Genomic DNA, 25,963 nt, shown 5'->3' on the forward strand with positions numbered 1-25,963 from the left:
TTAACTGTAGTGCTTGAATGCATCCAATTTGAATCCACATGGATTTACAGCTAATGGTAACTGAAATTAAGGTGTGTGAAAATTGATCTTTGTTTTTGATAAATGGCAGCTCTTTCAATCCAAGAATGAATTGAAAACTGATTTACAGGTATCATGTTAAACTTGTTCAAGCAATTGACTATCTATATCCTGATGATTTTCTGACTAAGGCGTAGATTTTTCAGCTAGTATGATATTGAAAGTGGCATACAGAAGTAATCTTTAATCTAGTACTCTAGTTGTTAACAAGAACTATTGAGCACATTAAAATTGTCATTTAGAGTTTGTGTATGATTAAAGATGAGAAAAGGCTTTTATTGTAACTCTATTTTCACATATTTGTGTAAATTTAAGACCTTTGTCTTTTAGGGAAGTAACATTCTGTGCTTTGTCTCTGACAGAGATAAATATATATGTTTTTAAAGTTTGAGAGAGACTTCTGTAACTTTTAATGAAACTGTTTCTGTTTCCTTATTTAAAAATGGTAACTATTTTTTTAAATGCTTACTATATAAATGCTTCTGTAGAAGTGAAAGGCAGCATCACAATGTGACACTGATTTTTAGGAAGTTGTGGCAGTCTGCAGCTGTGTACTGGCAGTTCACAGTTGAAAACTCGTTTGTGTTCATGAACACTTAAAAGTAAACGGATTTGCAAGTTTCAGAATTGAAATAGCATGTATAATAACATGTCCCATACTATAATCCACGTTACCTTAAGTTTAAATTTTTCATTTAATACAGCTTCTGAAACAAAGTGACTGTATGCAGTTTCACTTAAATCAATAACAAGTTTTGTGAGTAAAACCCTGTAGGAATACATGACAACCTGTTGCCAAAATACCACTACTGTTTTGCTTCTCAGCATACTTTATGCCAATTTTTCCATCAGCCTCATATGAAGATCAGTGCTGGAGTCAGCAATGCTCCTTTACAGCTATTTTGAAGATTTTTAGCAAAAGACAATTGAACTAGAGCTGTTCACTGCTGCCATCATGTGTCACTTAATATATTGCATATACTTATAAACAACGCTGTGTTTTACTTAGGAAAACAACTTCGAATTTAAAAAGCCTTTGCTGTATTTGTCTTTTAAGAAGGGACTAATAAGAAACATTATGTCTGAATTGAGTCCTCAAAACTGGGGGAAAATGCCACTCAGTACTGTGTTGGGTTGAGTGCATAAATTGGAAAATTTCTTGAAGAAAATACTCTCCTAATATTAAAATCGCAGGCATGACTTAAAATAATGGTTCTATAATTGCCCATACTATGGTTCTGATGTAGAAGGATATTTTTGAGTAAAAAAAAAAAATTCTAAACTCTTTTTATGCCAACGAAGAGAATTCTAACTGAGCATGTGATGAGAAGTGATATTTTCTCTGTAGTTAGCAAAACAAGACTTAAGTGTTTGCAGTATAAATGTCCCGGTCACTTCCATTAAAACAGGAAGTTTTTCTTGCAGTTGGATGAGCGGTTTCCAGCAGAAGGCAAGCAGAGCTTCAGTTTACATCTGTGCGCAATAATGGGCTCTGAACCTCCGACTTCTGAGAATGCCTCTCAGAACTATGTTACACAGCCTCTCTGAAATGTTATTTCAGATACTTTCAAATGAGATTTAGAATATTCTTTGTCCTAGAATAATTTATACAAGAAAATGACACTTCAAATTGAACTAATTGATTAATTTTCTTTTGATATGGAAAATAAAATTGAAATAGCTATGCTGTTCATTAGGTAGGAGGTCCTGTTACCTCCCAAACATCAGGAAAAGAAACAAGAAACCTTTTGTAATTTGTTTGATCACAGATCTACAGTATTGGCTATAACTTAATTTCCCTACTCTTTTCTTTCCTTTAGATATTCGAATACCATTAATGTGGAAAGGCTCTGATCACTTCAGCAATAAAGAAAGTATGTAAGATGTAATGAACTACTGTGATAAGCATTTGCTTGTACCTCTAAATTTAAACTGGATGGGGAAGTCCATACTCATTTCAACCTCTTCTTTGACCTTTCAGTAGGTCCATATTTTACTCTGTTTGTTGCTTAGTTGCTCTGATCTCAAAGCTGTTGGTTGTAGCAAGTTGACTTAGCTCAAAGTCCTGTATTTTTGTATGTTTAAACCCCCATCTCCAAGAAGCCCTTCTGAGGAGAAATGGCAGAGGAAGTAACGCAGAAATATTGTTATTAAATGGATAGCTGAGAAACTTCTGATTAAACGTGTTGTTCTATGTCTTGTCTACACTTGAGAGAGTATATTGGCAGCTGTTTCCAGTGAGAAATTTAAGTGAAAGTTGTCTGTTGGTGTTGAGTGGATTATTGGATAGTCTTCAAGTACATGCATTCTGCTGTGTCATGGAGATTAACCCTAAATCTGTTCCAGCTGTCACCTGGCATTGATTTCACTTTGATTTTCAATAGGGTCAGAGGGGCTAAGCATGGCAAAATAGTCTAATCCCATATTGTACATTCATAAAATGATTTGTGGGGTTTTTTTTGCTAAAGATCAGTTTTATTAAACAAAATCGCATTTTTACTAACATTTCTGAAGCTGCTAGCACAAACTAGCCCTGATTATCAGAAAAGAAAAAAGTTGAGTAGAGGAAGGCATTTTTCCCCTTGAATGTTGTTGATAGTTCAATTATAATAAAATGCTATGACAGAAAATTTCTGGTGGGAAGAATTTGAGGGTAATTCCTTAGAGGTCCGAATTACCATTTTTTCTACTTCTGTTTACTGGAAGCATTTAGTATTGTGATATGTAATATGACTAATAAAATATTTGTCTCTCTCCAGAATCACAGCGCTATGCCGTTTTTTGTTTGTTCAGAATGGGAGCTGAGGTTTTTGATACAGAGGTGGCTATTGTAGATAAAGCAATAACAGATATCTGTTTTGAAAATGTAACCATATTGTGAGTATAATTTATTTCTGCTGACTGAAGTACAAATATTGCTGGTTTTGTTTTGAAAGTGGATATGACTCTGAATATATTGGTTGAGATCCACTAAGTTTTTCTGTGGGCAAAGGCATCAGTAAAGGTCCTGATAGTTTCTGTGGATGGTTGATCCCCTCCTCTGGAAGGTTGTTTTTCATGTACAAAATGATGCTGGTTGCCACGCCCAAGCATTTTTGTTTATATAAAGAGATAAACAAACTTGTATCTCAAGGACAAAATTAAATTAATACTAAAACCTGAAAGCCGTATAACAGTATAGGCAAGAATGTTGCACCCAGTGTTTTAAGTCTTATTCTGTACAGCAGGCTACAGTCTCTTTTGGTCTTCCCCTAAGTCACAGTTCTTTTAAAACCAGACCTTCTTTTCCACACCTCGTGTTCTTTTACACCTATATGAGCATGTGCTACAGCCACAGTCCTTAGAGTTGAGGAATACTAGACGGGAAATTATTCACTTATCTTTAACCTGGAAAAGAGTAGAAAGGGGTTCTCATGTACTTTTTTGTTTCTTTATAATTTTTAAGAGAGTCCTGAGAGGCACTTAACTTTTAATTTTTTTTTTTTCCTTTCCCCTGCTTTATATTTTATATTAGCAATTTAGATTCGGTCTCCTGAGGAAGACTGACTAGAAAGCTAGAACTACTGAAAACTTTAAATAGAGCTCCTGAAAACTGTGTGATTGAGAGTGGATCTTTAAATCAGATTTTAAACTCTCCTAACCACCTGTTAAAGTTACGAGTGGGGCAAAGATTTAAATCTGATTCTTCAAAGACAGAAGACTTGACCATTATAATTTTCTGTGAAATACTGCAACAAAAGCAGAAAAGACACTCTAATTTGCCTTGTATCCCGTGAGATAAAGAAAGACTTTTTCTAAAAGCCTTTGGGCTAATTCTGTTATGGGCACATATGTAATGACATGATTTGTATCTGAAAGGTGAGGTCAGGCTTCTGTTTTGATGATGAAGCTTGAGAATATGAGAATCAGTAGAACTGAAAACAGAGAGCGCAGGCTGCGGGCAGAAGAACACAGCAGCAGGTAGTTAAGTTGTGAATGGCAATTTTTGTTGGTTGTGAGACAGGATTTTTTCAGTCATGTGAAAGGGATGGGGTATGACTAAGGTAACTTTGAAACTGTTCACTCTGATTTACTCTGATTTAGGACCATAGGCATGGATAGGTTTTCAACATGTGATTTTTTGCATAACAGTAGAGGGCAGATTTAAGTGTGTTTGGATGTCTTGCCTATGTATTTCCATAACATTTTTTTTTTTTTCCCAGTTTTCACCTAAACATCAAATTTCCTGTTTACAATTGTTCATGGTTAATTATAACATCTATCCCATGACTTCAACACTAGATTACTGCTGTGTACTCCAGTCTTTAATTCCCTATTAATGTATGTCTTTGCCTGAATCTGATGGCATTGCTTCTCTTGATTAGAAATGTATGTTATTTAATGTGTATAGTAACAGTAGCATTCCTTGGCTGCACGCTCAAGTTTGTTAACAAATGCTCTGAAATTTTCTCCTCCCCCCTTTCAGTGATGAAGCAAGACCTGATTTCCAGGTGAAGGTTGAATTGTATAGTTGCTGTACAGAGGAGTCTTTATATGTAACAAACACTCCTAAAAAACTAGCAAAGAAGCTTAAAACATCCCTCAGCAAAGCTACAGGGAAGAAATTCAAAGCTGAGCTGGAAGAAGACAGCACCGAGTCCCTTTTGCCCGCTGACCTTGTCATCCAGTAAGCCCTATATATTGGTATTCTGGTTTTGTATTTTTTAAAATAGAAATAAGGCAAATATATTGTGTTTTTTGGAAAATTGCCAAGAAAGTGATTATTTCTGTACTTACACGAGTGAAAAAAAATTTACATTTTAAATAGGAAATGAGAAAGTAGGTGTGAATTCCAGCGATGTCACTCAGCCCTGGGGCCTGGTTCTGATCTGAAACACATGAGTAGGCTTTATCTTTCTGCTAGACAGCTAGCTGGTAAATCCACTGTTATTTGCAAACTCTGTAGTATTTTTAGTTTCATCTCTGGAGGAAATCAAGCTTGTGTGATCAGTCTGTCCATGTCCCTCTGTCTACCTAGCTCTCCTTCTCCCCTCTCCCACTCATTCCTCCCCCACCTTATTTTTGTACCCAGCCAGTTTTGCTCACGCTTGGCAGACCGGTAGACCTGTCTAAAAGTTAAAAGTTGTGTGAAATAAAGAAGTGTGGTAGATAGAAAGGAGAAACCTCCCTTGTAGCCTCTCCCCTAATGAAGCTGACCTGGGGTCCATGCTGTGTACATGGGGACCATTTCACTTGCTGGCTTTTTGGTAAATTTTTGGATTGTCAAAGGCACTTTACAGTTACAAGCTGCTTAACAGGAATTTTCTTAATTGACTTCAGCACAGAACATTTTCAAATGACTTACAGGTTTTCAGTGTTCATATAAGTAAGTGCTGCTCCCAGTAATTTACCTGTTTCCTTTTAAAAATGATCTTAAGTCTTTCATGCATTTTTTAATGAAGTTAACTGCCTACCAATATTTCCCAGCTACTCTAATTGCATTGGGATTTAAGCAGACCAAGTACCTAAATTGTAAATACTAATGATATTGATTTTTTTTTTTTTAAAGAAAACAGTTTTTTAAAGGAATTACTTCTTTTTTTTTTTTTTTGTGTCTGAACTGTAAAGAATCAATGCCTAATTCTTTCCAGGTGTTGAGAGTAGTTTTAGTCTAGCTTCATATATCTATTTGCCTGGATTTTAAAAGGAAACATTCAAGCATATTCTATCTTTGTCAAGCTGATATTACTGCATACCGATATTACTGTTCCAATCAGAAATACACATCCAAGAGATCCAGTGTGTTGCACCTAATGATAGTGCACCTTTCAATCTGCAGCATCTCCAGCGGATGCGCTTTGCACAAGCTGCACTTGGGCGATGACACACTGTCATTAGGCACAGTTTGCTTCAGATCTAACCACTGGTTTATTTGCCGGCCATACTCACTTGAATATAGATTGCCTGTCTTTTGAGGAAGAAGCATCAGTAGACAGCCCAAACAGCTTCCTCCTGCCTTGGGTTTTGCTTTCGGTTTCTCAATTGTAATTGTATTTTGCTTTCCCCCATCTTGAAGTTTGTTGTTTCTACTGTAAATAACTATCTCACAGTGACTGTTACTTTCTTAAAGGAGTTAAATAAATGATGTGTTCATTGATGACTTTGCTAGGTGATTAAAAAAGTGTCTTGGAAAGAAATAGGTTATTATAGGCAGAAAATAAGTTGTCAATTTTGTTCTAATAGGCTCCCCTTAGGATTTATGTTATTAGGACCTTGGTATGTAGCCCTTAAAAAGGGAAAGAGATTGCAAGATTACAAGAGATCTTTCAAGTATTCCCAGAGAGTTTTACCAGCCCAGCAGGAGAAATTAAACTGCACCAAAAAAGGGAACTTGCTGTATTCTGTGAACACCTTTTCTTTGTAGATTTCATACAGGCCTTTTTCTATTCAGAGCACACATGGGCGAAGTTCTCCGTTTTCCAGAAACTCTGTGATCCCTCTGTGTCAAATTCTTGGCTTAGAAATCTCTCTGGTTAGTGAGGAAACTGTCAGCCTTGTAACTTCTTGCAAAAGCTTAGCGACAAAGTGCTTTGAATGGTTGCTTAGGTTGGTTAACTTCAGTTATACTACTGATACTCTCTCTACTCTTAATTATCCCTATTTTTGTTTCTGTACGGTCTTTTGCCGACTTAATTTTTCTATGCTAGCTTAACATTTTTTTCTTTTTACATTTGTTGTAGAAGGAAGATGTTTAGTGCGGTTATACTATCGAATTCCAGAGCAATTAGGTTGCTCTTTGGATAAAACATTGGAGAGACTCCCTGAAGAGCACATTTATTCACTTGCAGAGCTGGCCTACACATGGACTTGTTGTTGTTGCCTTTAATGCGTTGTCCTCCACTGAGCTGGGGCATGGCTTCGGTGTCCTGTGTTTGCATTGGCAAATTCATAGTGATGTTCTGTGAGAAGGACATCGTCTAATCTAACAGCCTCACTTTTACAGCTGGGTTCTTTTTAGTACCTGAAGATTGTACTTGCTTTTGCCCTCTGTTATTTAAGATCTGATTGAAAAGTAAACATACTAGCTGATGATTTGTCGTTGGGGTTTTTTTGACTCACAAATCCTCCACTCTCTGTATCTGGATGAGTGAAGTAAAGTTGGGATTTCTAACACTGGGATTAATATTCAGGAACAGATTCCGGAATCTGGGATGTGTTCATTAATATGCATCGATGGAAAGGGTGATGTAGTTACACCTTCCCACGCCAGTGTCTGTGTGGCAACTTTGGTGCCTCTGTCTCTTGATCAGTAAACAGATTTAACGACGAGCCTTTGCCACAGGCATGTTGTGGAGACAAGCTGATCTTTTTTTTAAATAAAGTTATTACACGGAAAAAGACTATAGATATGCAAAGTACCGAATGAGATGCAGCAGGCAGATTATTCTTTGTTATACAAAGAAACTGCCATTTAAGGCAGCTAGCTAATTCTGTGAAATGTAGAGGCGAAATGTAGTCAACAATCCTGATTAGCCAGTTAAATTTGAAAAATATTTGCAGATAAAACTTTTCTAAATGACATTGCAGCTGGCTGAAAGGAATGACTGTTATATTTTTGAACGAAAATGTTACTGTGAAGCATATTTTAAAAGTGAAGTAGCTATTTTTTTTGGCAAGGTTGTTGTGGTAATTAGTCATGCTTTAGAAAAAAAGTAACTTTAAAATCAGCACGCAAGTTTTATCTGTGAGAAGAAACTGAACTTTTCGGTACAGTTTAGATAGAATGGTAGTGTATTGATCAACTCCATGGCAAAACATAATCAGTGGAGAATCTTTTGTTAGGGAGCAGTCTAGCAGGGAATATATACACATGGTGATGAGTTTCTGTTCATATTGTTCTCTTGAAATGTTTCATAGCAGTGTTTTTTTGCCCAGAATGTTATATTTAGTTTTCTCTTTATTCCCTTGAGATAGATGTGTAACAGACCTCCCTGCTGACAGACTTGCTACTTTTTCTCTTCCTCCTCTCTTGTTAAGGTTAGGCCTAGGTAGGCATCCCTCTTGTTCCTCTGCAGAGCCATGTTCCCACTGGGCTATTAGGAAAAATAACATTTGAAAAATATTATCATAGAAAACTTTTTTACTGATGTTAGTTCAGTAGTATCTTCTCACCTTTTACATTACTATGCTATCTTATGAGCTGTTGAAGATATTGTAAGGATCTTTTGCTAGATCCTGTTAAGGAGAGTAGTTAGCAATATTGAGGGATTTGCTTTCTTGTGAACTTTGCTTAAACTGCCATTAGCCAGGTGGAATTCTTGCTGCATTGCTGGACTGTAAATCTGTTACTTGGTCTGAAGAGTATTTGAGGGAAAAGGTTAAACATGTACCAAATTTATACTAGTTTATTCCAAGAATTGCATTCCATGTGCACTGTGCTGAATTGTAAATGTGATATTTTTTTTCCCCCTAGGCAAAATCCAAAACAAAGATATAAGATTCTGAAACGTATAAGCACAATAAAAGAGAGTCCTTTATGCTACAAAGCTGACTCTAGGATTTCTGCACAGATTTATGCGTGTGAAGAATCAAACTATCAGATACTATTAAAAAAATACATATATAAACAACTGTTTTATAAACAGTGTAGTCTACGCAGACAAAGCAAAAGAGCAGAGCAACATGGAGGAGCAGTATAAAGCCTTTAATTTTTAACATGTATTTTCAGATAAAGTTTGTCATCAGTTGTTCTAGTAACTATAGATTTTCTTGAACCTATTACCAAATGTATTTGATTTAGGCTTAGGAATAAAAGCTGGGGGGTGGCAATCTGTAGTCACTAACAGCTGCTGCCTTGCACCTTGGTGTTCCTGTGTACCCAAATGTGTTATTTCAGGCACGTCTACACTCCCTTTAATGACTGCCTGAGCAACGTGAAGCAGAAATGTCTTAAACGTGCCTTTTCTTTCACATTCAGTGGAGCAAGATACAGTTTGCTGGCATATACCACTTTGGGGCTGGAGAGTGCCGAGGACAATTTCAGGACTCACAACCTTACCATTGTAGGAAATGGTAAGTACATGTGGTACCAATTTAAGGAAATAAAAAACCAGTAACATTTTGCATTTCTCGTTCTTGTAAACTAAAGAGCTTAAAGAGATTATTTTTCTTGATACTTAATATAGAACAACTTTAATAAAATATTTAACAGCTCTAAACCAGGCATCTGTACACAGCTGAATAAACTATAAGTTGAGTAAAATTTCAAGTCCAGATGAAAATTTAATTCTTTTGGGAGTTTATTCTGTCATTTGCATCTTGGTCTTATGTGAGTTGTAGCTGTATACAAATTATTTCCCCTTCCTTGCAGCCAAGGAAGGGCATCAGAATGAAGAAGAGTTTTTTCCCTCTGCAGTCAGAAGGAAAGTAGAAAAATAACTTCAGTTCAGCAAGGTTGTTTCAGGCCCAGATTTAACTCAAGATATAAGCATGTGTGCTTGCAGTTTGCCTTGGTCGCTGTACTTCAGGTCTGGGACAGCACAAGTTGGAAGCAGGCAACCTAGATGCCAGTACAGGGACTATGATTATGCTGCAAAGGAAGGTAATGCTTTAAGTAGCAAGAGCACAATTTTGGATACTCCATCCAGCATTTGCTGAAAATAGAGCCCCTTCCATGAGCCACTCTCTAATTGTTAACTTAAGACGTGGGACTTTCACCATAAACTTCTGGGAACTTTATTTTTTACTTGGGTAAACTTGACCTCAAAGAAAATTTCATTCTTTACACTTCATTAATTCGGAATAAGTAGAGATTTGAAGATTTATGGGGCATTTGTTTCTTGAAGGGTTGGATGAATAATTCTGAGTATCTTTGATATTTGTAAGCACTTCTTTATTAGTATTTTATGATACTCTTTCTTCAAATTCCTTTTTCTGTCATTAATTTACATAACTTAGTCTGCTGAGAAATGACATACCTGGATGTTTTTGTTCATTACAAGCATTTCTAAAACATGACCGAAGACAGAGTCATGTCAATGGAATGTTGTATTACCTGCTTCTAATTACAGAAGAGAGAGCCTATTGCACAACGGAGCTGAATGAGGAGGGATATTGCAATTCGTTAAAAACTCCTTCAGATTCTAAACGCTCTTCTAGTGCTGAAGAAAGGAGTAGATACAAATTCTAAACATTAGTAAAACAATCTGAAACGAAGTGCTCATGTGTAAATGTAGCTGTGTGCCGTGATGGGATGGGCTCAGGGATCCTACTTAGACGAGACGACCAGTGTATTTATCTTTCAAAATGTTTCTAGTTGTGAAGTGAGATTTAGAGCTATATTTTATGTAAGAACAACTTGGTTTTGCAGAACATGTCCATTTTTACTTGAAATTCTTTTGGGATTTTTTTTTTAATAAAAGTAACTTACTGAAGGCTAAAAATCAGTTTTAGTCTAATCCTACAGGATGAAATGTCTTTCTTTAAATACAAGAAATGCTTATTTACATTAATGATCTTAATGTAAAAATGGATGTAGAAAGCTAGAATGAACATTTAGGGCAAATGTTTGGAACTAAGTGTTTGTCTTTCTTTTGCCTGGGCTTTTCCCCCAGAGGAATCCTCTTTTTGGCTCCCCCTGTACGGAAATATGTGTTGCCGTTTCATTGCTCAGCCTGCCTGCATGGCTAGGGATATGATGGCAGGATTTCTTAATCAGCAGGTAAGAAGACCTTTACATCCTCTTCTGTTAGTGGCGGTCACGGAGAGAAATTTTTTAAAACATTTGCTTTAACCTGAAGTGGTTTCTTGAAAACTGTTATTTTTCACCTGTTCTACCTAGAGCAAGGGGAAAATTCTATCTCACAGCTGCATTTCCAAACAGTATCTTCAGTGGCTAAGTGTGAAGAAATGAATGTTTCCTTGTCATGCTTATCGATAAAGTTTTTTAGGCTGTTACATAAAGATCAAGTGTAGTTGTCATTTCAGAGCTGGTTTAGGCTGGTGCTTGACGGCAGCAATCCTAATAATGCTGTGGCTCTCATCCTGACCATGCCTCCCGTTGTGCTGGCACCGGAGTTCATATCACAGCATGGTGAATCTGACTGGTGAACTGAGCTGTATTTAAGCTCTCTCTTCAAAAATGATTCATCCGAACTCAGTTAACTTGTCTATTTTGGTTCATTGCACAACGAGGCAAACGAGAAGGTGATAGTGGGAGGCCAGAGGGGCTGGGTCATTTGTCAGGAGTGCTGAATTACAGGGTTTGGACTGGTTGTGAAACTATAATGTGTTTATGAAAGCTGTTCAGAAAGTTCATTTGAGAAAGTGGAAATTCTAGACAAATGTCTTTGCTTGACATTTGTTGAATGTACAGTGTATTTCCAAAGTGAGATAATACTTTTATTTCTCTTATTGTGTATTTACTGTAGCTAATAAAGGTGGTTTCTTTCTTAGGGTAGACATCAGTTCTAGATTTCTTTCTGTGTGAGAAAGCAGATTCTGTATTGTTAATGTCACACAGCAATAAATCTGCGAAAACTGTAAAGCACCTAAAGACATTTAAACTATTGCTAACATTTCAACCATCAGTGGCTCTGAAATGTTCTGCAACAGAAAGCCTTTGTTTTAGGAAAGAATTCATTGTGTCTAAGTTTTGATCACACAGGGCTGGTCTTTATATACCTTGTAATACGTTCTTAATTTGTACTTTGGCTATTTCTGACTGTTTCTTCCCCTTAGCAAACGATAGGAAGTCTCACTAGCTGGAGGAGGCTGTATTGCGTACTAAGAGGTGGGAAGCTCCTTTGTTACTACTCCCCAGAAGAAATTGAGGCGAAACTGGAGCCAGCATTGACAGTTTCTATCAACAAGGTAAAATTGGTTGTATAGGAGTTTTTTGTTTATCTTGGGGGAGGTTGGTTTTGTTTTAAGACATACTTACAGTCATTTGGCCTCTAAGCTGCTGGTATGCAGAATGCTTTGTAGGTAGCATGTGGGTGGGATATGCTCCAGTGAAATTTGCAGTTGCTGAATTTTCTAAGCAAGGACATTACATATCTTAGCTGTGGACATAAGTTCCTTCTATTGCATTAGACTGGTTAACACAGAGGTAAAAAGGAAGATGTTTTTCTTTAGGAAAAGTGATAACTTGTTATATGACAGTTCCATAAGACAGTCCTTGGAAATGTATTGCTTAGAGTCCCTTAGCAATGTTCTGGCAGACTTTTGTCCTCAGCAAGATGTAATTTTAACAAAAGCTTTTTTGTTGTTGAGTGTTATTTGGCTGCAGTCTTAATTAGAAGGAGAGCTGGAAAATAGTTCAAAATACTTTAGTGCCTTAATATAAGCTGCTTTTCTTAATGCTGGTTTTGTATAGGGCACAGTGACTTTGGAAGTTCTGTTCTCTAGGATGACATTATTGGTTTTTCAAACCCTCATTGGAAAGGCTGGGTTTAAAATGTAAAGTGAAAATACTAGTTTGGCTGAAGAAACATTAAGTATTTAATTTGACATAATATTTAGGTGTTTAATTTAGGAATGTTCTTGGAAGGACCTTTAGAATGGCAAGCATTAGCATGAACAGATGCTTTCAAATACTGTTTTTGCTGTAGTCATCAAGAGTTAATATGACACAAGGATGAGTGGAGTAATTTAATGTTATTTGCATTTGACATAGCTGGCTTCATCTTACATAAGTGAACAGGCACATTTGGAAGCGGTGTTAAGCACCGGTTGATCTGGATGCCGGTGCTGTACTGCTGTGAACGCCCGATGCCAAATCTAATTCTGGGAGAAGCGTTCTCCCCACTCCGGTCGCCCATTCAGGCTGCTGTGCTGGGCAGGCACTAGGGCAGCTGACTGATGAGTTGGCCAAGGGAAGTGATGTGGGTTAAAATGAGCTTGTTTTGGGGGCAGGAGGAGGGTTGGCTTCAGCTGCGGTTCCCGTTAATAAATTCTCTTATCTAGTTCACCACATGGCTTCACAAATACTTGTGTGGTACAACAGAGGGGCAAGGCTGGGACTGGGAATGTGTGGAGACACAGTAACAAAGAACTGCTGCTTACAACAGCACCGTCAGCTTTTGGTGTCTTTGAAGTTTCTGGAAAATATGACCGCGTTCTCACTGAGAGCAAGACTTGTGTATAAACCAAACATTTAAACTAGGTATAACAATGTGACCCGTTTGTGTTAGGTCTTCTTTTTTAATGTGCTAAGATTGAAATTGATTCCTTATTTAAAAACACCCTTCTGCTAGTGCCAGCTCTTTGAGCAAAGCCATTTCTTCTTCCAGTTGTTCACACATTTACACGAAATAAATGTTTAGACTGTGGCATATATTTAAGCAGCTTTACTTGCTTACCTCTGCAGTCAATTTTAATTGCACTAGTCAGCCTTTGCCATAATTCTGTTTTCCAACTGTTCACAATATCAGTTAAGAAATGGTAAACTTTGCGAAATTATAGAAGACTAAATCCATATTCTAAAATGTGACCATAATATTTTAAAATATGATCTATCAGACTATCTTGTATCTTTCCTTGGAGGTCTTTGTTTTGGTATATATCCTAGTTTTGTCTTTCCTTTTAAAATAACCATATTCTACTAAGGTATTTTACTCTTCCAAGTTACCAACACAGGTAAAACCTAAAATCCAGCTTATTGAGCCTTTGCTGGGAGACTGTCCATACGTTTGCAGAGTATCGTTAAAGCTAACATGGAGAAGGTATATAAATCTTGTATCATACACCATTTTACACAAATGTTAGTCTGCTGGAGAATATGACTGTGAATCTTTCTTCAATTTAAATTGAAACCAGAAAAAAATTACGATCTAAAACATATTTGAATACTTTACTACTTAAACAGTTTCTCATGAACAGTAACTTAATAACTTAATGCCTGCAGGTATTTTTTGATTCTTTTGTTATGAAATTTCTCTTACCGATTAAATGAAAGCAAACTAATCATATGGGCTTTTCTGCTACATGTTGTTATAGAAACAGCAATTTCAAAATGCAAGTCGAGGTTGAATATCAACTCTGGACATTCTAACTAAAATCTCTTCAAGTTGCATATGTGGTATCTTCATTTGTAATGTGAAACTGATCCTTTATGTGTAATTGAAAGATACTTTCTGAAAAGTAATGAAATCATTTGGATTTATGAGAAACTCTCTGGAAAATATTCACACTGATAGCCTTATTTCCCATTCCCTTTGAATCGAGACTTGAAGAAGCCATTAAGACCAGTAAAGTCATTACTTCAACTTCAGATGACTTCCCTGCTACTGCTGTTGAGCAAGAATGGTTCTGCAGTTCCTATTATGCAAGTGCTACTATTATTGTTCCAGCTAAATGTGATTATAACATATTATCTTGCACAACTAAATAGGAAAAGAGAAATGATATTTTCTGTAGTGAAGAAAATTTGCTGGAATCCAATTTGAACACAAAATATTCCTCATGGCCCAGTCCCTGAATTTTTTTCAAGTTTTCTTTAGTTTGAAATGAATAATAACGGCCTTGCCTGTACCTGATATTTTAGCAAATTGGTGTATGCGCCAGTGGCTCACGTTATTTGCTCAGTATTTGGAATACATGTTCTATTGTCTCCTGGTCCGAGACTCTGAAACTTTCTTTTGTGCCATGTGTGCCTGAAGTTTGAAGAATTCTGGGATGTCACTTTGAATTAACCATACATATCTCCAGGGAACCAGGGAGCAGAGGTATATTGATATGAGTTCTTGACCATGCCAACATTTAGGGAGCAAGCAATAAGAGAAATATTCTTTGTCTGTGCCAGGGAGCTCCAGCAGTGGTGAAATGAGAGCAGCCCTGAAAACATCTATGTTCTCTGTAGTAAGGACGTTGTCCCACTGGTTGGCTTAGATAAAGCTTTATACATGTGAAAATATTTTGGAAGTTAAGTGCCTCCAAATGTCTGGTATCTCACATAGCATTGCTCAATTTAGTCCTCAATTGCTTGAAAAGAGCTTGTGGACGCAGGCAGGGAAGCAGATCTAATACCCAGATCCCACAGGCTGGACCTGGTAACACACACGCTCGATTGAGTGGTTTGGAAACGACGCTTTATGGCTCCCTAGTGCTCCAGAGAATGCTGGCTGGTCATACAATGCCGTCTCCCCTTCCTGGTTTTTAGCTGCTGCGTTGCACCAAAGATAGCTAACATGACATAGAAAACCTAATATTGTTTTTCCGTATTATATTTACACATTGTACTAGTCATCCAGTGGCCACAAGAATGTTACATTAATACGAGTACACAAGGCAATGAAGATGAAAGGAGGAAATATTCGTAGATGATCTGGTGAATTTGGTCTTGGCCATTAATGTGTTTGAAAGCCATACTTTTAAATTTAACCATATTTCCCTGCTTGCCTAAAACAGACCCTGTGGAAGTTATTAACATTACAGCAGAAACCAACAGATGAACAGACTGTATTTTGTTTACAGTGTTGCGTTGTTGTTTCTTAGTTTATTTTTTGGTACTAGAAACATGACAGAAGTTTGTTATATGGGATTTGGTTTGTTTAATCTTAAAATGGATACACAGAACTAGATCCTAGGTTATTCAATATTACTCTCAAGAACTGTAATTTGTTTTGATGTCTTAAAATGATCTTTATAACCAATGCTTCTCGGTGTGTCAGGATTGGCTTAGTATCTCACCTCAGCAATAAAACAGTTCTCTCTCTCTTTTTTTTTTTCTTTCATGTTTCTGTTTTATTTTTAGCTTAACAGATGAGCTTTGCAGAGAGGTATTATCAGGCAAAGAGATTTTTTTATTTTGGAGGTCAAGTGTAGAGGAAGGTTCATATTTACATTCCATTAAAAAAATACCCCATTATTTTCTCTTTTAGTCTTTCCTCACCTTCAAAAAAAATCTTTTGCATATAGGATGTAAAACTGTCTTCAGCTTCCCCAGAGGAGTCATTTGAGTTCAAGATCAACTCAGTTTTTCCTATTCCAATCTACCAGGTGTTCTGGTTTTTACAAGGGTTGTAACGGAGTTGGTTCGGTTGTCTGTAAGACAGCCAAATGATGAGCATTATTATAACATGGTACCTTAAGATACTTTCATTGTTGTAGTGCTGGGTTTTTTTGTGTGTGCATGTGGTTTTTTTTCATTTTTTTAAATTTGTTTCTGGTTTTGTTTTTTGGTTTTTTTTTTTTTTTTTTTTGGTGGGTTTTTTTGGGAAGTGGAACTGGGCATGTAGTATAATTCACCCAAGCTTGGTAAATTCATCAGCCCATTACTGTAATAGCATCTTGTATCACTCCTTAAATATTCAAGCATCAGATATAGATCGTTGCTTGTGGATTTATCTCCTTTGAATAATACCGTAGTTGTGGGATAAAACCTGCAGCAAACATCATTAAATAAACCTGTGTGTATGGTATGCTTGAAGTTCTTACCTGTCAAATGTTAATCCATTTGATTTAATTTTTTGCTGGTATCTATGGTTACCTGAGTTAATGGGATATAGAGCACTTATGGATGAATTACTTCATCTCCTATTTTTAGACAGAAGAATTTAAATGAGCATATCCATCAGCTATGCTACAAGCAGCTGTTGGTATTTCAAATGGTTACTTCAGTAACGCATTTAAAATCCGGGGAATGTTCTGTAGAATAATTTTTGTTTTTTTCTGAGTATCAGAACTAGGCTTATCCCCATGGGATCCCATGCGTAAACTTAATTTCTGTAGGTGTATGTTTAACATCTTTAGCAGATGTTTGACATTTGGTTGAATTGTGTAAGAAGGAACAGGGCTGATGTGTCCTCGCTGTGTTTTGAGGAATGGCCTGATGCCACCTCTGCGGTCAGGGCCACTGTCCATCCAGAGGGGACACACAGCCTGGCTGTGGGTGCTGGCTTGAAATTTTTTCAGTTGTGTTTTGTCCAACTTTTACTAAAGTCTTTCAGTATTTTACCCATGGGGGAAAAAAAGAAACACTCAGGAGTAAGTCCTTTTTTTATTGTAGTAATGCCATAACAAAGAAACTAGATACTATGAAAACACCACTGGATCTAGTCTAGGTATTAAAAATCAGTTGAACTATGTCCCTGAACAGAAGAGGAGACCTTGGCTGTAATAGTGCTGCTGTGCAATCTGAGAACGTTTCTAACATTAGCTGAACAAATTTGATAGACTTATTATATACTTCTCATGTATATTTTTAATTGTTTCTATGTACCTCTTTCTAATAAGGGAAAACTAAAATGTCTATTTTGAAAATACAAGTAGGATTTTTTTTTTATATTGGAGCAAAATGTTTTCCGATGCTTGAAATTTGTTCTGTCAGAACTGTATGGGTAACTGCTACAAATGCTCTTTTAAATGTAGACTGGTAAGTTTATTTTTAAATCTCCTGTCACTATAGTATTAGCCGTGAATGTCCTGATTCACTAAGATGAACATAAAATAGATATAAGTTTAGAATACATTGCATAAACAGTGGCCCACAGAAGTACAGGAGGAGATCTAAACATTAGCTGTAACAATGCGGTTGTCCCCCTGAAGAGTCAAAGAAAAGGAGCTGCTCCCTGTTGTTTTAGATTATTCACAAAACTCCCGTGGGGAAGAATGAGGAGCGTGAGATGTGCTGGTGAGGGCAGAGGGAAACACAACGTATGTTCTGTAATTCAGAACTAAACTGCAATGATTGTGCTCCATTCCCTTGTTTTTCCTATTTTATGCCATCTTAATGATTGTATTAGAAAATATTTTTATTAGCCGTTCTTTTTATTAATTGGAAATTAATCTGGATTAGATAGAAAGCCAAACAGTATCTCCCTTACGCTGTCCTTGGCCAGAAGGTGATACCAGAGTGGAGCTGAGGCAATAACTCATGACTTGTTGTTGTTCCTAGGAAACTAGAGTCCGAGCTGTGGAAAAGGACTCCAAGAGAAGAACTAATAACTTCTCCGTTATCAACCCCGTGTCTGGAGAGGCTTCGGTGCAACTTTTTGCTACTGACAGTAGGGAAGAACTTCAGAAGTGGATGGAGGCTTTCTGGCAGCACTTTTATGATCTGAGTGAGTAAGCAGGCAGTGCTGGCAGCGTGCCCACCCACTGGTGGGGTATGTAACATCAAAGGGGTCTTTGAACAATTTGAATTGGAATTGCCTCATAAGCCTTTGTTTGCAACTACGAGAAGAAAAATGTTCTTTGGGATAATATTGGGTGGTGGTCTAAGCTGTTGGAAGGCAAATATTTGACTAAACCAAAGTCCATGTGTTCAGTCCGGGTTTTTGCAAGCAGCCAGCAGCAGATTATGTCCAGCAGTGTTCTAGGTAATTTTTGAGGACTGCTAAATTCTCACAGCCTCTGCTGTAGAGTCCACCTTTGCCTGGGAAGTGACAGTGGGATGTGGTGGGGCTGCTGGGTTCACTGGGGCCTTGGCTGGGATGTAGGTTCAGCCAACCCTTGCAAGTGGGTACATGTCTATGGGATTTCCTTGCCCTGCAGTATTACGGATGAATTAAATTGTAATTTATTGCAATAGGATTTACTTGATTCTATTGGTAATTCTTGGTTTTTGGTACCCCTTGTCGCAGGGGAATATGCTCACCAAGACACACTCCAATCCAGTCATGCAGATACACGCTGCTTACTAGATCCTGGTGTAAACTGTGCCAGAGACCTTAACAGATGATATAAAGGAGATGATAAATCGATACCCCAACCCTTTGGCTAACCTCTGGAACAACACTGTTACTACAGGAGAGAAGAATCTCATTTATTGGTATAAAACAGTGAAACAGTATTGAAGTAGTATACTGTGTTGCTTGTTTAACACCCAATATTTATTATAAGAGATATATAGATTAATCTCCATTCATCTTTTCCCCTGCTTTAGTAGTTTGACTCACAGGTTTACTAAGAGTAGAAAGCAACTGTCAGTAGTTACATTGCCATTGACAAGGTGTACTTGGTTCCTGATAGTCATTTTCATCAGGTCAGAAAACAGAACCAGGTCAATTAATGAAATATCAGTGTTCAGTCAGAGGCCATACCAATAAAATCAGTGAATTGAAGCTGCGGAAACTAGGTATTGTAGTTTGTATTTCTAGGCCTTTTTTAGCTCTGATTTACAATGAGAAAAGGCTCTATCAATTAAAGAAACACACTAAGCAAAAACTAGGGCATCCTCTTTAAATTAGCTGTAGAGTGGGGTAAAAGAACTACTTCTTATTCATTATAGATAGAATACCCATGGATTTTTTGAGACATTTTCCTTAGGTTTAGAAAAAATGGGTCACTTGGCATTTAAATGCCTTTTTTCTTCCCTGGTTCTAAAATTCTCTTAAAATTAATGTGCTCAGAAAACTTGGAATGATTGGTATGAACAAAGTAATTTTACTGTGCCTTGTTTTCCTTAAGGTCAAAATCTATTAATAGAGAAAGAGGTTTCATTGTCTGCTAAGGGATAAAAAGCAAGTTACCCTCCATTGAAGACAAAACTTTCTGTTACTATACCATTGTAACATTGTTGTAGAACATCCAGCTTGCAGTATGTTGGAGGACTTCATGAAGCGTCCCTAACCTTTTTTTTTTTTTTTTTTTTTAAATGAAATTATACTATGGGGATTTGATGGCAAATTGTGATATTTAACCTTCGTAGTATAACAGTACTGCTGGGATACCTTAACTAAAGGTAGTATCTTATGACCTTTGTGCTAAGAGTTAGAATGAGTACACCATTGGAAATGCAAATGTATCCTGAGCATTCCTGCTAAACAGAAGGTAAACACTTACTGTTTAGCGTTACTTTGGACACAGTTTCCTAACACAATCTAATAACTTCAATTTTTTTCAAGCTGAAGTGTTTAAGTTCCAGTCATTGTTCTATTTTCTCTCTCAGGCCAGTGGAAACATTGTTGTGAAGAACTTATGAAAATTGAGATTATGTCACCACGGAAACCACCTTTGTTCTTGACAAAAGAAGCGACCTCTGTCTACCATGATATGAGTAAGTGGGATTTGTCTTTTCAAGTTGCAGGGTAACAGAAATAACATTGTCTGTATTCAGATGGCTTCTGGTGTTGATGTTGAAACACTGAGTTTTTCAAGGGCAATTCAGACAATGAAAGAGCAACATAATTGCATACCAAAGAGTTCATATTAAATCTGAATTTGTAATAGCACAAATAACTAATACATTTTTATACCTTGAGCCAAAAAATTTGCATTCTGCACTGTAACTAGGGAGCCCTGAACACATTCAAAAAAGCTGTCACTAGAAATAAACATTAATTGCAAGAGTAATATAAAGCTCAGGAAATGTAAAGGTAAAATAGTCTGGACTGCAAACCAATAATGTCTTTAACTAGTTGCATTAAATTAATTTGCAGTCCTTAAAGGTATTTAAAGACTTACCTGACATAACTTACCTAATTGTTTGGTCTTTGATAATGGTGTTGAAAAATATGCTTGGAAAAATCTCTCTAACATGTATTTGAGACTTCTATTTTTACCGAGCAAAATGGTATGCAGCAGGATTATTTTAATAGTTTCATTACAGAAATAATATTTACAGACTAGAAAAAGTAGGTCACTTTGTTTTAATGGGTCCGACGCAGTGTTGGCTGAGAGACTGTACAACTATAAATGCCTGACTGCTTGCTGCTTGAGATTGGAACTGTGAAGATGCTCAAAATGCCCCGTGGGTCATTGAGTTACTGTGCATCAGAGCGCTGAACAGTCGAGAGAGTCCTCTCGAAGCTATGAATGCAGAGCAGAAAGGCAGTAAATCACCTATATAGAAGTTTTATGAAGGTAACGCTGTAGCATAATTCTACTGATACTCAAGCACAGCAGTAGAGGAGCAGAACACAAACTCTCTTTCACTCTCATTATTCTATTTTTTTTCCTGCTTATTTATAGCATTAATAGATACAACCCTGTGTTTAAAAATGTGTTGAAAATCATTAACTTGTGGCCTCCAATAGAAAAGATATTGCTGCTAGTTTAGAGGCTAGTGTTACTGCAGTATGTGTAGAAAACTCAATATGAGGGATAAGAAATGAGGCAAGACAGTCTTAATGCACATAAAGAAAAATGATATATGTGTAAAGATGTCCCATTTTCTGCAGTCTGGAGGCACAAGAATGTTTAGTCATAGTCTTTTTCATGGGCCTTCTGTGAAATGAAATTTTCAAAGCACTATACAACAAAATATGTTTAATACATATAGGTTTCCCAGTAGTACATTATGTTTTCTATTTTACTTGGGAAAAAATAACAATGCTTAACCTGTTGCCTCAATGCCAGCTGTCACAAAGACTGTTCCCTCCCATCACCTCAGTTCTGTCTTTGAAAGCCTGTGTAATCTTTTTCATCCATTAATACTCTTAATAGTAGTCCAGACTTCATGAGACATAGTTAATACAATTTTGTATTCTGAATAGCAATAACGAAATAGGCAGCAGTAAAACCATTGGTAGTGTTTTAATCTGAGTTAATTGCTGTTCTTTAAAATTACAGGCATTGATTCTCCAGTGAAACATGACGGTCTAGCTGGTATCATACAAAGAAAAATCGAAGAGAGTGATGGTGAGTTCCTGCTTGGCCAGCAAAAAGAGTCGGCAGCTTCCTTATGGGCTTCACTCTTTGATGGATCTCATGAGATGGTTGTTCAGAAAAATGTGCATCTGAGCCCAAAAAGAGATACTACAAGTCCTAACGATAGCAGAGGAAAGAAAAGAAGAGCTCCACCTCCACCCTCTGACAAGGCACCATACAGTGCAAAAGCACAAGTGAGCACAGAGCAATTGGGCAAGGAAAACTGGGCAAAGTCTGACCGCACGCCTGCTGGTAGTTCTTCCTTTGATGCCAACTTAGCTACAAGAATGCAGCAGTTGCAGACACCTGTTGCTGCTCCTTACGAAGCTGGTGCTTGTAGAAAAAGCAGCTTAGCTGGCCTTGGGAATCCAATTTCGCTGCTTACCAAGACCAAGTCTGAAACCAAACCGGTACCAACACCTAGACAGAAATGCATCACAGAAATGCTAAACCCTAGATCATGGTTGCAGCCATAGACATCATAATTAGCTTAGAAGAGTCCCTGGAATTTTAAGTTTCTTGGCCTTCTACTATAACTCTAGTAAAAAGAGATTTTAGCCTGTAGCTTGCAAGAATTGAGGCTAAAGTAGTTGTTTTGTGGTGTTTTTTTTTTTTTTTCTAGCCAGGGCATTACTACTAGCTGCAGTGTCAGCTGTACTCATTATCACTAACATCTACATAATTGCACTAAGTAACAGGAGTTACCTCTATCTGAAGTAACGGTGCTACTTCTGAAAAGACTGGTTCAGTGCGTTCCCCTTGAAAAGCTGGCAGTGTTCAGGGTAACTCGGTATCCCTGCAGCAGGGATGTCACTGTTGCCTTCTACCAGTCCCTCTGTTTAGCCCACTTGCAGCTCCTCAGACTGGTTCAAGTGGGAACTCCTTCAGCACAGATCTTGCAAAGCTGATTTTCTTGGGCTCCATACTTGGCTTCACCTAAAATATTCTTATCTTTCTCTCCCTGTTTGGGAACCACTGCTTTTAAATTAATGTACTATGACAAGTTATTGTGCCCCCTGAATGGCTCTGTAACTCCGTACGAATTTCTGAAGCAGTTCTACCAATTTAGTGTGGGATCTCCTAAGTTCTTGCTGGTGCGTACACTGTCCGAATTGACCGGGGTTGTCTGAGTGTGAGCAAGAGTGTGATCCATCACTGCAGCTTGTTTTGGACTAAGATGAGCATTTAAAAGCAGTACTGCGTATGAACAGCTATTCAAGCTCTCATTTTCATGTTGATGTTTATTTTTCTGGCTAATGTGGCTCTGTAGCAAAGCTCTTTCTTTGTGGAAACTCTCAGCTCTTCCTGGTAGATAGCTGCTTTGTAAACATGGCAGTCTTACTGGTGAAAGAAATGGGGGTTTTTTTGCACTACTTGTTCTTTCAAATAGTAGAGAGTAAGTACTTCAGGTGAAAATATTGAACTTGATTATTGAAATAATCAACATGTTCTGCATTTTTGTAAGAAGTATGGGTTATTAGGGTTCCTGTGGTACCTGCCAAACATTTATTGCATACAAAAAGATTCTGTTCTCCTGGATCCACAGCGTAAATATCCAACCTTTGCTTGGTTGATGCATTTATCTCAGATGCTGGTACTTATCCACAAGAAAACATCTGCTCTAGAGCCTTGGTATTCAGACCTGTGTTGAGACGGACATATCAGCAACCGTTCACGAATTTAACTTTATTTTTTTTCCTAAAGTGCAGATGGCTTTGGGAGCTTTACCACTTCTCCAGAACATTCTGTGTGCGTGGTTGGTTTCTCTGTGTATCTGTTTGTTTTTTCTTCTGCTAGGCTCTTGGCTGCCCAGCTGTAAAGGTATCTGCTGGATTCCCTCAGTGCTTCATTGGCTATTTGGGATGGGGCTTGAGGGGCAGGTTTCATTTACATATCCTTCTGCAGGATTAGAGCCCTTCATTTCTAGAATGTCCTTGTTCATTCTTCATTTAATCACGTTGCCTTTTTCCCCCTTAAACAACCACAATCATTCTTACAATAAATCATGCTGCTACTTAAGTGGATGGTTTGTGAAAGTTTTATAAATAGGAACAGAAAACTGAAAAATAACTACATGATTATGTAAATTGGACACAGTCGGCTAAGTGGACTGTACAACTCTGAACAAGAAATAGGAAAAATAAACGGGGGGGGGGAGGAAAAACATATTTTCCAAAATGCAGATGCAGTTTATTTAGCTTCAAATCTAGCTTTAAAGGTTATTGTGCTCTGGAAAGAAAGAATACATTTTTTTTCTTGGTAACCCCTTTCCATTTAGTTGTTATATTTCACAATAGATCTCATAAATATATAAGGTAAGAAGGGCACCATAATGAGTATTTATTTTTAAATTCAACAGACCATTGAATTTCAACAAGCAGTTTCTCTATTCAGTGACATTGTTTTGAACTGAACATTTTAGGAAGGCATTCCATATTAATTTAAAGTCTTCAAGTGATGAGAATTCGCTCACATCTCCTGTTGCAATAGTTAATTACCCCAGGTACATTTTTCACTTGATTTTCTATTTGCATTTCTAGCTCCACCTTAAGTTATTCTGGTCTTTTTATGCATTTGATTGCTTATATTGATCTCTGTAGTATCAGCTTTTCTAATTGCTTGTGTGTAGTTATAAATCATGATTATGTCCCTTTTAACCTTTTCTCTGATGAGATGTAGTGAATTCCTTAACTTTCTTATGGCAACGAATGTTAGCCGAGACTAATTAATCTTCACGTTTTCTGTACTTCTCAGGTATTGAAATATTTTCAAGTGTGACATCTGAATTAGAAGCCACATGATCTATCAGGACTGTATAGAGGCATAACGTGATCCTCTTATTCTAATTAATAACTCCTTCCCTTCCTTGCTCAAAAATTGTATTATCCTTTTTTTTTGTGGAATCATTGCCTTGTGTGCTGACTTTTATGGCTCAAGTCCTCTTCAGAGTCTTTTTCAAGAATGCGGTACATCATCCTCTTATTATCCTACCTTATTTTTTCTTAGAAATATACACTGTATTTTGCCAGCATTACAATACTGCTCATGAAGTGATCCAGATTGCTCTGTATAAGTGACCCGTCCTCATTCTTTACTACTCCAGCAGTCTGCTTGTCCTGTGGAAATTTATTGCAAGTGATTTTTTACAGTTTCTTCCAGATCATTGATTTTTAAAATGGAATGCAAGGTTTGTGGAGAGGGGTGGTAAGTTTTTATTGCATCAGTGACATGGGTAGGGTAATGGGGAAAAGCAAACAGGTCATTGAGTTCATGTTCCTTTTTTCCCAGAGCCTTTAAAAACTGTATAAGATGGAAAACAACTATAGTTCTTACTGATTCCCTATTAGTACTGCATTTTGAAATGAGCTTTCTGTCTTCAACATAACATTCTGTATTGATATCATCTGGTACTGATATTTTAAAGGAAGTGACATGTTCATCTGGTTTTCAGGAGGTGATTTTGGGTCCTGGCGGGTAACACCTCAGTGCAGGTGTCTTGGTATGAAAGAGTAAAATTCAACCAGTTTTTCAAGACCTGTTCTCCATGAGGCTGTGTTGATTGACATTTTATATCTATCCTTAAATTAGACTCATATGAGCCAGTTCACTATGTTGCCCTGCTGACTGCTAAGCAAACCAGGCCATTAATTACTCTCTGATCATCCTGCTCCAGAACACCAGTGCTGTTCTCATGGTCCTGCAAACCATCAGGGCAGTGTCGAGACTTGTGTAACTAATTGCACATTTAGGCTCCTACAGCTGGGAAAGCTTTTGCTACTGAATGTAGTCTCTGTTATTTCAAACAACCAGTATGTAATCCCTATTATGAAGCATCAGCTGACTTCAGGTTTTAGTATTTATTGTTACTGACTTAGTGTTTTTTCGTTTCCTTCTGTGTTGCCATTTATTTGTCTTTGCAGCTTCTGTCAACCAATTGGGTTTAACTGATATAAACTGCACGTTACCAGCAAATGTTGATCTTAGGTATAAAGCCATTTGCAAGAAATACATTTGTACTCAGCTTTTGTCTACGGAGGAGAACATAAACATTAGTAATAAAAACAGAGCACAATTTTAGGAGTATACTTAGATGATATATCTGTGAGGAAAATCAGGGTTTTTTTTGCTTTTTTTCATATAGGGATGAATTGTAAGACTATATTACTGACATCCCTTATCATCACTCAGACTTGTTCAAAAATTAGAACTCTTTCTTTGTAGTTGTTTTTGTTTGGTTGGTTGTTGGTGGTTTGTTTTTTTTTTTTTTCTCAAGTTTGCTGACTAGAATGAGGATGAATGTTCAAAACAGGATTTA

The 25,963-nt window shown here is 37.1% G+C and overlaps 1 protein-coding gene across 4 annotated transcripts in view; it reads left to right on the top strand.

Annotated features, from left to right (window-relative positions):
• The window catches only part of RTKN2 (rhotekin 2), a 39,233-nt gene extending 13,318 nt beyond the window's left edge, over nt 1-25,915 (top strand). For all 4 annotated transcript variants that reach the window (XM_071811675.1, XM_065843745.2, XM_071811676.1 and 1 more), the window contains exons 4-12: nt 1,899-1,952; nt 2,838-2,955; nt 4,544-4,744; nt 9,035-9,129; nt 10,671-10,777; nt 11,797-11,928; nt 17,954-18,119; nt 19,949-20,056; nt 21,571-25,915. In XM_071811675.1, the coding sequence (XP_071667776.1) occupies nt 1,899-1,952; nt 2,838-2,955; nt 4,544-4,744; nt 9,035-9,129; nt 10,671-10,777; nt 11,797-11,928; nt 17,954-18,119; nt 19,949-20,056; nt 21,571-22,124 (1,535 nt within the window). In that variant the 3' untranslated portion in view covers nt 22,125-25,915. The remainder of the gene's footprint in view (nt 1-1,898; nt 1,953-2,837; nt 2,956-4,543; nt 4,745-9,034; nt 9,130-10,670; nt 10,778-11,796; nt 11,929-17,953; nt 18,120-19,948; nt 20,057-21,570) is intronic.
• The last annotated feature ends 48 nt before the right edge of the window (nt 25,916-25,963 follow it).

The sequence above is a fragment of the Patagioenas fasciata genome, chromosome 8 (assembly GCF_037038585.1).
Source record: "Patagioenas fasciata isolate bPatFas1 chromosome 8, bPatFas1.hap1, whole genome shotgun sequence".
Taxonomy (NCBI): domain Eukaryota; kingdom Metazoa; phylum Chordata; class Aves; order Columbiformes; family Columbidae; genus Patagioenas; species Patagioenas fasciata.